This window comes from Tursiops truncatus, chromosome 3 (assembly GCF_011762595.2).
Source record: "Tursiops truncatus isolate mTurTru1 chromosome 3, mTurTru1.mat.Y, whole genome shotgun sequence".
Lineage (NCBI taxonomy): Eukaryota > Metazoa > Chordata > Mammalia > Artiodactyla > Delphinidae > Tursiops > Tursiops truncatus.
In genome coordinates, this window is record NC_047036.1 from 29,475,223 (window position 1) to 29,492,831 (window position 17,609).

The 17,609-nt window shown below is 36.8% G+C and overlaps 2 protein-coding genes across 10 annotated transcripts in view; one reads left to right on the plus strand and one right to left on the minus strand.

Annotated features, from left to right (window-relative positions):
* The window catches only part of SKP2 (S-phase kinase associated protein 2), a 71,857-nt gene that overhangs the window by 28,472 nt on the left and 25,776 nt on the right, over positions 1–17,609 (plus strand). The window contains exon 10 of one of the 4 annotated variants that reach the window (XM_004313933.4): positions 1,959–3,865. The exons of the other annotated variants lie outside the window; for them this stretch is intronic. Coding sequence (XP_004313981.1) covers positions 1,959–2,172 — 214 coding nt within the window. The 3' untranslated portion in view covers positions 2,173–3,865. Of the gene's footprint in view, positions 1–1,958; positions 3,866–17,609 lie in introns of those variants that run through there. 4 annotated transcript variants of the gene reach the window in all.
* The window catches only part of NADK2 (NAD kinase 2, mitochondrial), a 46,194-nt gene continuing 38,732 nt past the window's right edge, over positions 10,148–17,609 (minus strand). For 5 of the 6 annotated variants that reach the window (XM_019930140.3, XM_004313932.4, XM_019930143.3 and 2 more), the window contains 4 exons: positions 16,942–16,997; positions 16,759–16,812; positions 14,475–14,598; positions 10,148–12,274 (listed from right to left, as the gene is read on the minus strand). In XM_019930140.3, coding sequence (XP_019785699.1) covers positions 12,136–12,274; positions 14,475–14,598; positions 16,759–16,812; positions 16,942–16,997 — 373 coding nt within the window. In that variant the 3' untranslated portion in view covers positions 10,148–12,135. The remainder of the gene's footprint in view (positions 12,275–14,474; positions 14,599–16,758; positions 16,813–16,941; positions 16,998–17,609) is intronic. The other variant, XR_012330652.1, reaches the window with a different exon arrangement.

A 17,609-nucleotide genomic window follows, 5' to 3' on the forward strand; every position in this document is an offset into this window, starting at 1 on the left:
TCTCTAGTTGCGGCAAGCGGGGGCTACTCTTCGTTGTGGTGCACGGGCTTCTCATTGCGGTGGCTTCTCTTGTTGCAGAGCACGGGCTCTAGGCGCACAGACCTCAGTAGTTGTGGCTCACGGGCTCAGGAGTTGTGGCTTATGGGCTCTAGAGCACAGGCTCAGTAGTTGTGGTGCACCGGCTTACTTGCTCTGCGGCATGTGGGATCTTCCCTGACCAGGGCTTGAACCTGCATCCCCTGCCTTGGCAGGCGGATTCCTAACTACTGTGCCACCACTGTGCCACCCATGCACTCCTGTTTCTGTTCCAGAGATTAGCTTACTTTACAAACAACAACAGTTTGTTCTTGCTGACTTTCTTTTCAGTCTGTTGTGACCTCTGGATCTTAGCGCCCCCTTAGGAACACCAAGCATATTTATTTTACTTGGATAGTATTTTCTAAATTACCCTTCCTCATGTTTTCAGCTAATGTATGTAAACACCTATGGAGTTTAAAACACTTTCTTGAATGTAGAATAAATACGTTTAGAGGGGGAGTGGGAAGAGTGGGAGAGCAGGTTTAGTAATGAAGGGCCTAAGGCCAACAGAGTGTTTGGAGTTCTGTAAACATGAGGGAGCTGGGGCTTCCCTGGTGGCGCAGTGGTTGAGAGTCTGCCTGCCGATGCAGGGGACACAGGTTCGTGCCCCGGTCCGGGAAGATCCCACATGCCGCAGAGCAGCTGGGCCCGTGAGCCATGGCCGCTGAGCCTGCGTGTCCGGAGCCTGTGCTCCGCAACGGGAGAGGCCACAACAGTGAGAGGCCCACGTACCAAAAAAAAAAAAAAAAAAAAAAAAAAAACATGAGGGAGGTATCAAAGATTTTTGAGCATGGGAAGGACATAGTCTGAGCTAGGCTTTACGAAGATGCCTTGGTCATTGGTATATACACTAAGCTGAAAGGAAGAAAGATTGGAGGCAAGGTGACAATTATTATCAGGAAGGTTTATTTTTTTAAGTAATTATTGGCAATATGAAAATATAAAGAATGCTTCTAATTCTAGGTTATTGATGTGCTCATCGATCTGCAGTGGGATTTTGTTGAAACTCCAAACTAAATATTCCCTTTCCTGAGACTTTGTACTGTGTGTCCCAACCTGGAGCACATACAGATCAGAGAGATGAATTTCTAAGCACACAGACCTGGGTTAAAAAAAAAGAATCATTACCAAAGAGTATTTACTTTGGGAAAACAGGCTCCCTTTTTTGTGGAACAGAATTTCACTCTTGACAGAGATGTGTTTCACTTAATGTGAAATACCTAGGAAGAGGACTGCGATACCTGTGACAGAAAAAAAAAATGGTAATATGTAGAGAAGTAAGATGTCTATTGTCTCTGTCTGCACCCAACACATAACCTTAAAATATCGTCGTGAAGTCACTGTTAGGTTTCATCACATGTAATGGACTTGTTGAGTATTAACCATTGTTTAGAAGTTATCGACTCTGCTCACATCTCCTTTTGAGAGGGCGAGCCTAGTTCAAATAAAGGTCAAGTCCATATCCTTAAGTTGCATGTAGCCTTTGGTGACTCCATCTGATGCCACAGTAAAACATTTACTTTTACCACCACTAGCTTGCTGGCTTCTCCTCACAACACAGTGACACTTTTTAGTCTAAACCAAGAATGCAGAAAGGAAGAAAATATGGTTGGACTTTAAATAAACCTTGGAGTTTTCCAGTTATTAGATATTCAACAAAATGCACTTGTGTGTTTCCTTACGCTGTGTTGCCCAAGCTATGGACTGTGCTTTGTGGTTTGACTTACCTTTACAATTTTCTCAAATCACTGATTGCAAATTATGTCTTTAGTTTGCATTTTATAAAATATAATACAAATTGTAAAAAGTGGGTCATGTTACTCTAGGGGAACAGTTACCATAGATACTGCTACTCTGAAAGTCTCTCTCTTCCTTTCCAGTGAACTCGGAGAAATTCCCACACTAAAAACACTACAAGTCTTTGGAATCGTGCCAGACAGTACCCTTCAACTATTAAAGGAAGCCCTTCCTCATCTACAAATTAATTGTTCCCCTTTCACCACCATCGCTAGGCCAACCACTGGCAACAAAAAGAACCAGGAGATATGGGGCATCAGATGCCGACTGACACTGCAGAAGCCCAGTTGTCTATGAAGTATCTATTGCAGGATGGTGTCTCCTCTTTTCTTTGAACAGGGAAAGTAGGCAGGAAGCCCAATTGTGGAGAGCTCAGCTATTTTTATTCTTGGTTTTCTCTTGCCTTCCTTCTACAAGTATATTAGAGAACCGTTGGAGAGAAAACTATGAAGTGTTGCTTTTGAAAAATGACTAGGAAAGCTTTTATCACTGCTATATCCTTAAGAGCCTAAGCTGTATGCCTTTTGAAATTTTAGGAGAGTGAGCCTATAATTTCAAGATACCTTAAAGAGCAAAATTTGAGCCACCTCTTCCAAGTGCCCTTCTTATTAAATCTATTTAGAATCAAGCTTAAAAATCACCACCAGCAAATCATTTTCATAGCCTATATGGCAACTGAACTTTCTTCTATTTAATTTCTCAGTACTGCTTTATAAGACGTAGGTTGCAAAAAATAATAAGCTATTTGTATTGTAAGCTGAGCAGAATGAGAATCATAGATTTGCGGCAGTCTGCTGAGGATAGAAAGAAAAATACACATTTCAACTTTGCCTTTAGATTTGCAATTAGGTATATGGAAACAAATAGCCCCGGGTCATTCACCTTAAAACCTAAATAAAAAAGCAACCGGCCAACCAGAGGTATAGAATTGGTTAGAATTTACAGGCTCAAGAGGCAATTTTCTATGACAGGTTAACCTGGGGGATCCTCTAATGCACATTAATGAAGTCTCCTTTATGTACTGTGTTCCCAGCATTCTAAATTAGCTGAGGAAATTTAATTGTGGACTTCTGACTTTATGATCAAATTATGTTAACATAGGTTCTTTAGCTTTTAAAGTGACTTGCTTTGTTTTAGAAAGGTGGTAGGAACCAGTCAGTCTCTAATTCTTAAAATGGTTGGAATGCTGAACTGAGGTTACCTGTTGTTTTCCTTTATCACTGAGGTTCTTGAAGTTATTTTTATATTACTCTGGAATCAAGTATTTTAAATTATCCTTTTTTTTTTTAAATGGCCTTCCACAATGATTGAAACAACCCATTTTATAAGGTTACTGGACCTAGAGTTCCCTAAGAAGAACCGCATGTTCCTTTCAATCAGAAATACACAGCAGAATCACGTGTATGTTCCACGCAGTTTCAGAGCAGTTAGCACAGCTGGCACCTGCATAAAAGTTAAGGCTCAGGTGTTGAAACTTTTGATGGCATCAGTGATTTTTTTTAATGATACGTGGAAGCAAAAGGATTAAATTCTACTCTAAAAAACACTAATTTCTTATTTAAATCGATGATCTCCCCGTATGTTCAAAATGGAACAAAAAGCCCAAACTCATCATTTCTATTAACATTGCTTTTTCTAAATCGGATTTTTCAAATGTTAGAAACAATGGTATGAAGTGCCCTTATCTGCTGAGACCTAAGGAAGAACATTTTAAAGTAGTGTTATACGGGAAATGATTAGGTTTCAATTCCATAGTAGTTAAAAAGTGCTAAATACTACTTGAAATTATTGTTTACAGATTAGTGACAAGGGCTGGAGGTAGGATCCGGTTGGCCTCTGATTTCCGGATGCCCTCAAACATACAGTACTTCCAAACTTAAGTCCAGCCGTAAGCTACTTTGCTAACATGTCAGAGTAATCTGTATTTTTGTATGGGATTTCTACTTTTATAGACTTGTTTTAAAATAAAACACATTTTTATAAAAATGAATACTTCAGCTAAGTTGTTTTCCTTTTTTCTTTCTCTTTCTTAAGTACTCTGGTTAAAATGAACATTTGGTATGGTGTGGGATTTGTCTCAGCCCTCTGAATAAGGCACTTTAAAACAAGCCGTAGGGTTTCCCTGGTGGCACAGTGGTTAAGAATCTGCCTGCCAATGCAGGGTACACAGGTTCGAGTCCTGGTCCGGGAAGATCCCACGTGCCACGGAGCAACTAAGCCCGTGTGCCACAACTACTGAGCCTGTGCTCTAGAGCCCGCGAGCCGCAATTACTGAGCCCGCGCACCTAGAGCCCATGCTCCGCAACAGGAGAAGCCACTGCGACGAGAAGCCCACACACCGCAACGAAGAGTAGCCCCCGCTCGCCACAACTAGAGAAAGCCCGCGCACAGCAAAGAAGACCCAACACAGCCAAAAAACTAAAAAGAAAACCAAAAAAGTTCTGTTTTTTAAAAAAAATGAAAAAATAAGCCTTAACATGGTCCCTTTCTGCCCCATCTACTTCATGTGTTGTCAAATTAAAATGTTTATAATTCTTTGACAAGGGGCTGAATATACAGGCTTGTTATGGTTAAAGTGCCTCTCAAAGTATTAACATGTTTATAAAACATTTGAGATTTAAGTGGTAAATATAAGTACTATCAATAAAAGGTAGTAGCACTTTTTAAATACAGACTTGATCAGCTTATACTGTGTATTTTACTCTCATTAGGAAACTATTTGAATAGTTCCCCCTATACCCAGAGATCTTCTAGGAATTAATTCCTTTTGAATTCGTCCATTCAAATGGTAGAAGGGTGATTCTTCCTAATTATTACCCAGTTTTGCTTCTTTTTTGATATTATCAGTACTGTTTCTTTTTCTTTTTATTTTTATTTTTTGCGGTACGCGGGCCTCTCACTGCTGTGGCCTCTCCCGTTGCGGAGCACAGGCTCCGGATGCGCAGGCTTAGCGGCCATGGCTCACAGGCCCAGCCGCTCCGCGGCATGTGGGATCTTCCCGGACCGGGGCACGAACCCGCATCCCCTGCATTGGCAGGCGGACTCTCAACCACTGCGCCACCAGGGAAGCCCCACTATGTTTCCTTTTTTGTTTTTAATTATAAAAAATGTCAAATGCAAAAGGTAGAGAAGATGATGAACCTCATTATCCACTTTCAAAGGTCATTAACTCATGGCCAATCTCATTTTATCCATCATCTCATCCATCTGTCATCTCCCCCACCCCACACGTACCACACACAGGCTCACAGATTATTTTGATGCAAAACCCAGAACTCTGACTTCATAAGTAGTTCAGTAGCTACCTCTAAAAGATATCCTCCTGAATTAATTCTGAAAAATTAAATATCAAGATGGTGTTGAAAGCTCCCCAGCTGTTGGAAGTGTTTTCTTACACGGGTTTGTTTTGATCAGGCTCCAAACATGGTTCATACATTGCATTTGGTTGACATTGACATTTCCTTAAGTCTCTTAATCTTGAGTTCCCCTTCTTTATTATCCTTACAATTTATTTACTGAAGAAACTAGGTTGTTTGTCCAGTGTTCCACACTCTGGATTTTGCAGATGTGATCAATCCCTGGAATAATGTTTAACATGTTAATCTGTCCCCCATTTCCATAAACTGGTAGTTAGATCTAGCAGCAAAAAGCTCCTAACCAAGAATGATTTTGCTACCCGAGAGACATCTGGTAACATCTGAAAACAGTTTTGGTTGTCACAAGTAGAGAGGCACTACTGGCATCTAGCAGTTGTATACCAAGGATGCTGCTAACCATCCTACAGTATCTAGGACAGCTCCCCACAATAAAGGATTATCTGATCCAAACCCTCAAGTGTCAGTGTTGAGAGACCCTGATCTAGAGGCTTTGCCTATCGATGCTTTTTGTTTTAGCAAGGAGATACCTGATAGGTAGTATTAGTCTTCCTTCAAGAGGCACATAACATCTGGCTGTCATTCTTTTTATGATATTAACATCTGCCTATGGCCCTTGATTTTCTCCTATACCCTAGCTGCAAGTTCCCAAGATATTATGTAAAGTCTGGCCAAATGCAAAATTTTTATTTCTGGGTAACATGACTTATGTCCCTTCTATCATGGTGAACTCAATTACAATCCAACATTGACTAACGATGTACAATGTAGAGGATGGGGGAGGTACAGAGCATGAGGAAAGGCACTAAGTAGTCCAGGAAAACTAGAAAGAAACACCTTTCCACTGGATACCCTAACCTTGGAATAAACAAAAAGGCAACCTTCTCTCTCCCATCCCCACCTGGCCAAATGTCCCAGGAAGTCAAAAAGCTCTCTTCACCAAGAGGTTAGCTCCTTACAATACAGGTTGAAGCCCTAAAGCCTATACTAAACTTATTTTATGGATTTGTTTTAATATTTATTTATTTTTAGTGAATCTATCAAAATGCTGATATTTTGGTATTCCTTAAGCCAAATATCAAAATATCTACCATGCACATTTGAGCATTAAGATCACTATATTTTAAGGTCTTCAGATGGCAGGGGCTGTGATCGATGAGACAGTAAGGCAGGCTTTTTCCATAGCCATCCATTTTTAAATGAATAGGCACACTGGAATGTATCACATCCCAACCATTACCATGCATTTATATTGTCTTTTAAACAAAAATTGGCCATAGTCATTTACATTGGCTTTTTAAAAAATTTTATTTTTTTATACAGCAGGTTCTTATTGGTTATCTATTTTATACATACTGGTGTATATTACATTGGCTTTTAAAATGCATTTTTACTCAAAACTATTTCCTCATGTAAAGTGGATAATCCACAACCCATTTAAAAGACTAGTGGAAATACTTAAAAGATTAATATTGGGCTGGCCAAAAGGTTTGGTTTTTTCCATAAGATGGCTCTAGTAGCACTTAGTTGTCTTTAACATCATTTGAAACAATTTTGTTAGATTGTATGCAAGCTGTTATATTACCGTGCATTTAAAAAAAGACATCAAAATTGGTGAAGTTTTGTGTAGCCATTTTTATATTGAAGATGGAAGAATTGTTATAAAGCAGAAATTAACACCACTGTAAAGCAATTATACTCTAATAAAGATGTAAATAAAAATAAAATAAATAAATAAAAGTCCCTTCAAACCACACACACAAAAAAGAAAGATGGAAGAAAAAAAGCAGTATTTTCGACATATTAGGCTTTATTATTTCAAGAAAGGTAAAAACGCAACGAAACGCAAAAAAAACATTTGCACAGTGTATGGAGAAGGTGCTGTGACTGATCGAATGTGTCAAAAGTGTTTTGCGAAGTTTCATGCTGGAGATTTCTCACTGGATGACGCTCCATGGTCGGGTAGACCAAGACCAGTTGAAGGTGACAGCAATCAAATCGAGACATTAATGGAAAACAATGAATGTTATACGACGCGAGAGATAGCTGACATACTCAAAATATCCAAATCAAGTGTTGAAAGTCATTTGCACCAGCTTATGTTCATTGCTTTGACGTTTGGGTTCCACATAAGTGAAAAAAAACCCTTCTAGACCCTATTTCCGCATGCAGTTCTCTACAGAAATGTAATGAAAACATTCCGTTTTTAAAACAAATTGTGACAGGTGATGAAAAGTGGATACTGTACCATAATATGGAACGGAAGAGATCGTGGGGGAAACGAACCACCGGCAACCACACCAAAGGCTGGTCTTCATCCAAAGGTGATGTGTAAATGGTGGGATTGGAAGGGAGTCCTCTATGATGAGCTCCTTCCGGCAAACCAAATGATTAATTCCAACAAGTACTGCTCCCAATTAGACCAACTGAAAGCGGCACTCGAAAAGCATCCAGAATTAGTCAAAAGAAAATGCATAATCTTCCTTCAGAATAACACAAGACTGCATGTCTCTTTGATGACCAGGCAAAAACTGTTACAGCTTGGCTGGGAAGTTCTGATTCACCTGCTGTATTCACCAGACATTGCACCTGTGGATTTCCATTTATTTCAGTCTTTACAAAATTCTCTTAATGGAAAAAATTTCCATTCCTGGAAGACTGTAAAAGGCACCTGGAACAGTTCTTTGCTCAAAAAGATAAGAAGTTTTGGGAAGATGGAATTATGAAGTTGCCTGAAAATGGCAGAAGGTAGTGGAACAAAAGGATGAATACCTTGTTCAATAAAGTTCTTGGTGAAAATGAAAAATGTGTCTTTTATTTTTACTTAAAAACCGAAGGCACTTTTTGGCCAACCTAATAGAATGATTTTGTGAAGAATCATTTCATCAAGAAATAATATTTTGGACTTCCCTGGTGGCACAGTGGTTAAGAATCCACCTGCCAATGCAGGGGACACAGGTTCGAGCCCTGGTCCAGGAAGATCCCACATGCCGTGGAGCAACTAAGCCCGTGTGTCACAACTACTGAGCCTAAGCTCTAGAGCCTGCAAGCCACAACTACTGAGTCCGCATGCCACAACTACTGAAGCCCGCACGCCTAGAGCCCATGTTCCGCAACAAGAGAAGCCACCGCAATGAGAAGCCCATGCACTGCAACTGAGACCCAATACAGCCAAAAATAAAATAAATTTTTAAAAAAAGACATTAAAAAAAAGATGTTTTGAAGAAAAGATCTGAGGCAGGAGGAAATAGCTATGTAACAAAGCTTAATTACCAAAGGTATTTTAAATAGATTATTTTCTTGTGAAAGCCAAGAAGAACCAGTCTAGTATGGTGAAAACCTGACAAATCATTCAAGCTCTCTTCAATCGTTTAAAGAAAATAAGTGTAGGGAAGAAAAAAGTTGCAGTTGGGAGAGATACATTTTAAAAAATGGTTTGAGGGCTTCCCTGGTGGCGCAGCAGTTAAGAATCCGCCTGCCAATGCAGGGGACACAGGTTCGAGCCCTGGTCCGGGAAGATCCCACATGCGGTGGAGCAACTAAGCCCGTGCGCCACAACTACTGAGCCTGCGCTCTAAAGCCCGCGAGCCACAACTACTGAAGCCTGCGCGCCTAGAGCCCTTGCTCCACAACAAGAGAAGCCACCGCAATGAGAAGCCCGCGCACCGCAACTAGAGACAGCCCACGCACAGCAACGAAGACCCAACGCAGCCAAAAATAAATAATTTTTTTTTAAAAATTAAAAAAATAAAAATTAAAAAAAAAACGGTTTGTAAAAACCTGTTTCTCAAATACTGTCCTACTTACTTCAACTACCCATACATCACCCCCCAACACACACACACACAGACTCCCTAAGAATGTTGTTTCAGCACAGTAAAACCATTATTTATTATCATAATAGGCAATTTCTTCTCTAGCTATGCCAGTTTTCAAGTATTCATTGGGAGAAGGTACCAATCAGAACTCATAATCCCTACTCCCTGTGAACTCACAATCTACTGGTATAAAAAGCTGTTTAATGTTCAGATAGATCTCTTCAACAGTCTTCTCAGGATCCCAAGTTTTGAAAAATTTTTTTAACTGTTGATGTTTGATTTTTTAAAACGGGAGAACAAAATTATTTATAAGCCATGCCTTTGCCATCCTATAAAATATTCAAATTAACACTTAAAACATTCTTTTCTATTTTTTCCTTTTAGCTCCTTGGTTAGTCAATAATTTTCCAAAAATTTTATCATAAAATAAAGCCCATGACAAAAAAAATACTCTTTATACCTTCCTTCATGTAGAAAACTTACATAAGCCTTCTTATTGACTTACAGTACACTAATCCTTCATGGTTATTTTTTAATTTTTATTTATTTATTTTTTTTGCGGTACGCGGGCCTCTCACTGTTGTGGCCTCTCCCGTTGTGGAGCACAGGCTCCGGACACGCAGGCCCAGCAGCCATGGCTCACGGGCCCAGCCGCTCCATGGCACGTGGGATCCTCCCGGACCGGGGCACGAACCCGTGTCCCCTGTATTGGCAGGCGGACTCTCAACCACTGTGCCACCAGGGAAGCCCCTTCATGGTTATTTTTAATGTTAACAAGAATAAACTACATTTGAAATAAACAATTTCTCTTTCTAGTTCAGCAGTTCATGTAATATGATTTGATTTACTAGGGCCACGAATATAAATACATATGGAGCATCAAAAATATTAACTCAAAATTGTCTGAAAAGTCTACATTTAGCAGGAAGCACTGTGTCACATTAGCAGTGAATGAAGTCAAAGCGCACAGAGTAATACATAGCAGTGGGGAAAAAACTCTTGAAATATAACACTTTTGGGAAATCTGGTTTTCAAATAATGACCCATAAGAGCTAAAGAAATGAACTAAAAAAGAAAAGATAACAATGGTTTAATTTTATTCACATGTAGTTGCCATGAAAAGGTTAACTCATTCATAAAAACATTTTTGCTATTCAAACATCCTTTGCCTCTCATCATCTCTTACAAATAAATCCCCACCACAGAGCAGAAATGTTAGAAGTTATATCACAAAGGAAGCACATTAAGTATTTTTAAAACCTTTAAAATATGGCTTATGAACAATTTTACATAGCAGGTTACCTATTAATATGTTACATATTAAACAGATCTCTGGTACCATTTTGGACAATTGGATTTCCTTGATATTAAAGATGGAGTTGGCATTTTTGTCAAAAAGGTATTTTAAACCTGTTAGGGAGTTTCTATAGTGTGGAATTTCACTTCTTTCTAAAGTGGCATCTTAAGTATATCATTTTTAAATCAAACAAGAAATTAGATCCATCTCTGGTAAAACACCAATTTTTATTGTATGCATCACGTAAACTCCTTGCTATTAGTGTCTATGCAGATACTCTTAACTAAGGAAAAAAAAAACAGATTCTTGTTCTGGATATACAACAAAACCTAGATTATCTTTGTATAGTAACATTTATATAAAAATTTTGACAAGAACATGATAAATGCTGCCAGAACTAAGAGCACTCGATTTGATTATAATACATCCTAGCTTTCACAGAATTTACTTCTGAGCTCACTAGACTCAAGTTCTATAAGGTAGAGTCTGTTTACTTTACCAATGTATATCTAGCACCTGACACAGTACATGGCACTGAGTGGGTATTCAATAAATATTTCAGTGATTGAAGAAAAGCTTTTAACAGCAAGTGAAAAAAAAAAAAAAACAACTTTGAATAACTGGAGTGAGAATACCAATTGTCTCATGATGCAGCAAGAGGTACTTTCTGTGATAATTCTAGGATTACTTATAAGTAGATCAGGAATTAGGTAAAGAAACTGTCATAACGGGAAAAAAAGAAAAGCCATAACATTTTATCCTCCAAAGCTAATGTGTAAAACTTGGAATATGAGTTAGGTGAAAACTACCATGATAATAAGTAAGGCAATTCCAAAACGAAAGTGTTTTGCATATTTATTAAATAATCCATTTTCTTTCTGACAATACTCCTACACTAGATGAAAATATCTTTTTAAGGTTTTACCAAACTCCTAATAGAATATGTCTAATTAGTTCATCCTTTTAGTCTTTGAATCCATGTTAGATAGTTGTAAATAAGGAAGAACTTTATTAGACACTCAAATCATTAAAAAAAATTACCTAAGACCTAAAATAGTTATTGGGTAATTAATACATTTGAAACGGTGTCATGATTTTGTCCATATATATTTCACCCAGCATTGTCAAAATTAACCTGACAGTCAATTAAATGAAAACATCTAAATAATTTCAAAAATGATTGTTTGAATTTTTTAAATCAATAGTCATAACAATATCATTGTGTTCTGAAATTAGAAAACTCTTAGCATATAAAAAACACATTTACCTACTTCAATTAGGTCAATGTCAGGATTTATCAAAATTCTCCATCACCAAATCTTTTAAAAAATCTTGAATTTTAGGTACTATAAAAAAATACTAATCAAATGAGATGTGTTTGGACTGACCAATTCCACAAAATTAGGAGGAAAAGGAAGGAAAAAAAGCTTGTACAGTTAAATTTCAAACCTTAAACATTTAATCTTTTATTGGAGCCTACCTCTCTAAATTTAAAGATATCAGCACTCCTGGAAACCAACTGTAAGCAATATAGAAATTTCACTGGTACGAATTCTAATCAATTTAGTCCATCCATTTTCTTACACAGTGAATATCTTTTCCATCAGAATCCAACAGAAGAATAATACAAATCTCACTTGCTTGATCACCTTTGAGCCCAAGGCCAACCAGTCTCAACAATAACCAAAAAATGTAGCCTTATGACTGGCAGTCTGTTTCCACAGTAAAACTATTTTTTCCAGTGATCAAAATTGTCATCTGAGGAAATCCTTCACTGTTCTAGAAGCACAGTTCGAAGCTCATCTTCTTTATTGATCAACATTGAAGCAATTGCTCCGTCATTAAACTCAAAGGAAGTTCCTCCATCTACAACCATGCAGGCATCCCAACAACGAGAACGAACACAAACCCTAAGCAGAAAGAAACATCTCATTAAATAGCAACACTTCTTAACCCTAAATTACAGGTTCTTTACAACACTTCATCGTCATCTAAATTGGCAGAGAGATCATTTGGCCTTGATTTTAAAAATCAAGTTGCTCTTTGATATGAGAGAATTAGTGACTATGTGAATACATGGGTACATCATCAAAAAAATCTCAAAACTTCAATGTTCAGGAGAGCTCCATTCACCCAAACATTTATCAGTGAACAAGTTCAGATGGAATTCATAGGCTTTTGAATGTTGAGTTATTACCATTACAAGTATTTTAAGTAGTGAGCAAGAATGTAACTGTTTTCATGTAAAATTTTTATTTACGTACAACATACAGAAAAGGCACAAATTATTAGGGTACAGCTCAATGAACACACCTGCGTAATCAACACCCAAATTAGGAACTGAATGTTACCCAGCTCCCCAGAAGCTCCCTCACTGCTCTTACTCCCATCTCCCAGTCTCTACCCCCAGCCCCTCCTTCCCAAGCATATCCACTACCCTAATTTCAATCACCATAGTAGTAATAGTTTTGTCTATTCTTGAACTTTATATAAATGGAAGAACACAATGGGTATGCCCATGTCTGGCTGCTTCTGCTCAATAGCATGTTTGTGAAATCATCCATGTTATTACCTGTAGCAGCCGTGTGTTCATTTTCATTGCTGTCTGAAAACACTTGCATTGTACAAAAATAACCAAATTTAAGTATCTCTTCTACTATTCATGGACATTTGGGTTTTTACCTATTGGGAATAGTGCTACTATGAATATTCTTGAGCATGTCTTTTGGTGCACACATTTCTGGTCAGTGTATACACTTCTGCTGGATATATATCTTGGAGCAGAATTACTGGGTCCCTGCATGCGCTGTATTCAGCTTTGGTAGGTAACTGCCAAACAAGTTTCCAAACTATTCCTAATGTTAGGACATAAAAGTCCCACCTGCTCCACCTTATCAACAACTGGTATTCTAGCTATTCTGGTGTGTGTGGTATCATATTATGTAGTTTTAATTTATATTTCTCAGATGAATAATAAGGTCAAGGATATTTTTCCATATACTTATCAGCCATTTGGATATTCTCTTTTGTGAAATGCCTGTCCATGACTTTTGGCCATTTTTCTACTGGGCTGCCTGTCTTTTTCTTATTGACTTGTAGGAATTTTTAAAATATATTCTGGATATGAGTCCATTGCTAGACTATCTCACTCTGTGGCTTGCCTTTTTATTTTCTTAATGGTGCCTTGATTAACAAAAGTTCTTAACTCTAATGTAGTTCAATTTATCAATCTTGTTGCTAAGAAATACTTTCCAACCACCGAAGTCATAAAGCTATTCTCCTACTTATATGAGCAAACATTTAAATGAATCTTTACAGTTTCACCCAAACTGAGTACAGATTCGTTGATTAATCAAAATTAACTCTCAAATGATAAAGTGATTTTTAAGTATGACGAGTTTCCTTTTTTGTGTCTTTCCTGGAAAAATTCAGTTGTGTATTTTCAAAAAACTATATGCACACTATAAGCAGCAATTTGTAATTAAACTGTTCTTTGCTTGCCATGAGATAGATGACATTTTTTCAGAATTATAGTAGGTTTCCTTGTTAGTTTGGAAAATTGGGCAACCTTCACAAAATAAGAAATTACAAACATTTCTGTATATCCTCTTCCCCTCAAAAAACAATCCAAGGCAAATTTAATAGATGTGGGGAGGGGGGGATTCACTTTCAGGGAAAAGCTGAAAGCAATGAATCCTACTCTGAAGTTATATTAGACTTTGTATGACTTTGTATGAATGCAGGTCCTGCTTTTATGCCACAGCATGTGAAAAAAAAGTTGCTTTCCAGTCAGCTTCTTTTGAAGTGATAATTTGATCTTACTGTGTCTTACTAGAGTAAACAAACAAAGCCCACATCACCCAATTAAATAACTATGTTCTCCTTTCTATTAACTTAAACTTTAGTTTCTCTAAAATGGAACCCTAAGTGTTAGACAAAATATTACTTTAGCCAGGTTAGCATGACACCTCTTTAGTTCTACAGGTTCTACTTTCCCTGCGAGATTAAGTCTGAAGGAGTGAATTTAATGAAATTGAACACTTTTAAAGCCAACTGTGCTTTATAATTACAAGGGAGGAAAACAGCCACAAGACAACTTAGGAAGCTTACTTGGAGGTGAAACAACGCTGACGACTGCTTGAAAAAACTCTGTTTGCTATTGGTTCTCGAATACTGAAAAGTATTTTTGGTTCTTCTGGACTGTAGAGCAGCGATTCATTATATTCATTTGTTACTATAAAGAAAAAAAAACAAATATTAGCATATTCGATGAAAGACAGTCACTTCTGAGAAGTGCAAAATGAAAATGGATGCCATCCCCAATTTACAAGCACAGTTCTATTCCAAAGGTCTGGTTGGCAGCAAGTTTCTTGGAACTCACAACACATTCCATTAAAAAAAGAAACCAACAAAAAAACGCTTATAAATGAGGAGTATGTTCCAAGATTAGCCCACAGAAGCCTACATCACCCACAATATAGCAGAAATATAGGTACATTTGGCTGGGGTCGGGGGGTACCTATAAAGCTAGTAATCAAACAAAAAAAAGAGAAACTAGCTTGAGGCACTCGAAAATGGACCTTAAATTGCCATAATCTCTTGCTAATAAGTTCCTTTACAAAATACCACGCCAGAGAGTTCATAAGTATAAGTTAATAGTCTTGATATAAAATTCAGTCTCAAACAATGGCAGGCAATAAGCTTTCTCTAATGAAACTGCTATTACTCAAGATATTTCTAGAAGGCTTTCGGATCTGCTTTCTCTCTAACCAAGAGGCACACAAGAGTTGGCATGCAGAGCACAAACTGGTTAAAAACAACTGTACAAAGAAACTGGGCTTGAAAGAACATTTAGTTGAGCACCACATTAAAAGACATTGCAAGACTATTAGATAATCTACCTTATATACCAAAATTTCATTTGAATTAAATGAAGTGTCTGTAACAGTTACTGCACCATTGTCATTCACTATTGCTTCTGAAGATAGTCAAATCTTCAAAGGAATAATATTCATTCAGTAAAGCAGTATGTTTATTAAAAGAAAAATCAATCACTGTATTTTATATATACCCTTAATTTGTATACCTGATATAAATTTCAGTTGTTTTATACACGTTATGCTTTAAGTTAAATTATATAATGAAGAATCAATTACTATAAATGCCTAATTTTCATTTCTTTGATGCAGATTTAACACTAATTCTAGCTCAAAGCCATGATTAAAATTATCTTTTAGGTCTCAAATTGAGAGAGGGAGAAAACAGTCCATTTTAGAGAGTTGAAAGTAACCGCAGAGATTTAGTCCTGTTTACAAACTATATTTTAAAGACAAACTATCTCCCCAACAAAGGAAGTCTTACGAGAATCCAAAATATATAAACAAAATGAACTCACACTGTTAATATACTCTATCAGGTATTGCTAAATCATTTTAAGAGCGACCAGTAAGAACATGTCTGTTCTGATAACTCTCAAACTCAAATATTTATGGATGACAGTTGCAGCATAGGTAAATAGATGCAACTATAAACAAGTTTGGATTTTTTGTTGTTTTTCTAAAAATAATTTACCTTGAAATCTTAGGATACTCTTCAATTAAACAGAGACAGCACGATTTAGCTTTAGTTTGAGGTCCATACTTTTGAAAATGATCCTAGCAGATGAGTAGACTTTAGTGTGTTAAAATTTCATATGCAAATCAAATGAATGTGGTTTTCAGTTTACGAATGTAAATATTTTAAAAAAATAAAATTTAACAAATAAATTTGAAAAATTCCTATGCCCCAGCAATCTACGTCCACTCTCTCATTCCACAGTTGAGGAAGCAGAGGAGCAAAGAAACAGTCTTGCCCATCGTTTCACAGTGAGTGACTGGCTGGTCTGGGATTGGAACCTAGTCTTCAAATTCGCTGATCAGTATCCTTCCTCCAACTGTGCTGGTTCTCTTAAAGGAACCCTGAAATAACTGGGCAGGGACATATAGGAGAAGGTTAAAGAGAACATTTTAGTGAATGTGAAGGTAAGCAATCAGAGTTCAGTGAATTCCTTCTCATTTAGAGGATATTAATGGCACATTGAGTTTAGGTGTGCATTTCCTAATTTCCAGATGTGTATTTTTCTACATTTTCCTATCCCCCAGGACATGTTTGCAGTCACACTGTTTTGACACAGAGGTTATATTTCCATGGTTGACAAAAATCATAATATAAAATTCCAGCTTTAAACTTTTTATTGTTTAAAATATATTTTAAGGGGTATTATATTAAGAGCATATTTGAGTCAAAAAAGCACTACGCTTTGCTTAATTAGACAAGTACACTTCACAATAACATCCTCAAAATATGTACAGAACTTAACTGAAAGTGTTAGTAGTTATGATCATTGGTCACTGACCTTTCTCTACAAATTCTCTGTTCAATGGAAGACTTAAATTTCCTTGTCGTTTTGCTATTGAAAAAGGAAAAGGGGAAATATCTTGATTAAATAAAATAGTTTATAATGTACAATACAGCTAACATACAATAAAATATATTTAGCATATTATAATATAACATATAAGAGCTATTTGGTACTCACCAATATTTAGAACATCTTCCACAGCCTGAGGTGCAACCCTGTTAATATTGAATGACCTAGAAACAAACACCATATACATCTTTTCTTATTTTAGTTCTAAAAACATACGAAAAATGAAAAAGGAATAATCTACTTAATGTACAGAAAACTCTTAGAAATTATCAGGAAAAAAAAAAATGACCAAAAGACAACAGCCACCTTATACAGTTTTAAAAAGTGGGCAAAGTATATGGGCAAATAGTTCATGGGTCTATATGAAAAAAATGTTCAATCTTACTCATACTTGAGGAAATACATATTAAAACAAGATTTTTCTCAGATTTTAAAGATTAAAAACTGACAATGTATTGACATGGGTATGAGAAAAGAAGTGTTCTCATATACTAATGGAATTATAGAGATTACAACTGGAGGGCAATTCTGCTCTATTAAGATTTAAAATGAACATATTCTTCAACCTAGTAGTTTATCCTAAAATATATTTGTACATATAATACACAAAGACAAATACAAGGATATTTACTGAAGCATTATTTATAATAGCAAAACAACTGGGAAGCACATAATAGCAAAACCATAGGAAGCTGGGTAAATAAATTATATTATAGCCACTCAGTAGAATACTATGTAGATATTAAAAAGGCTAAAATACAACTATATGCACTGAT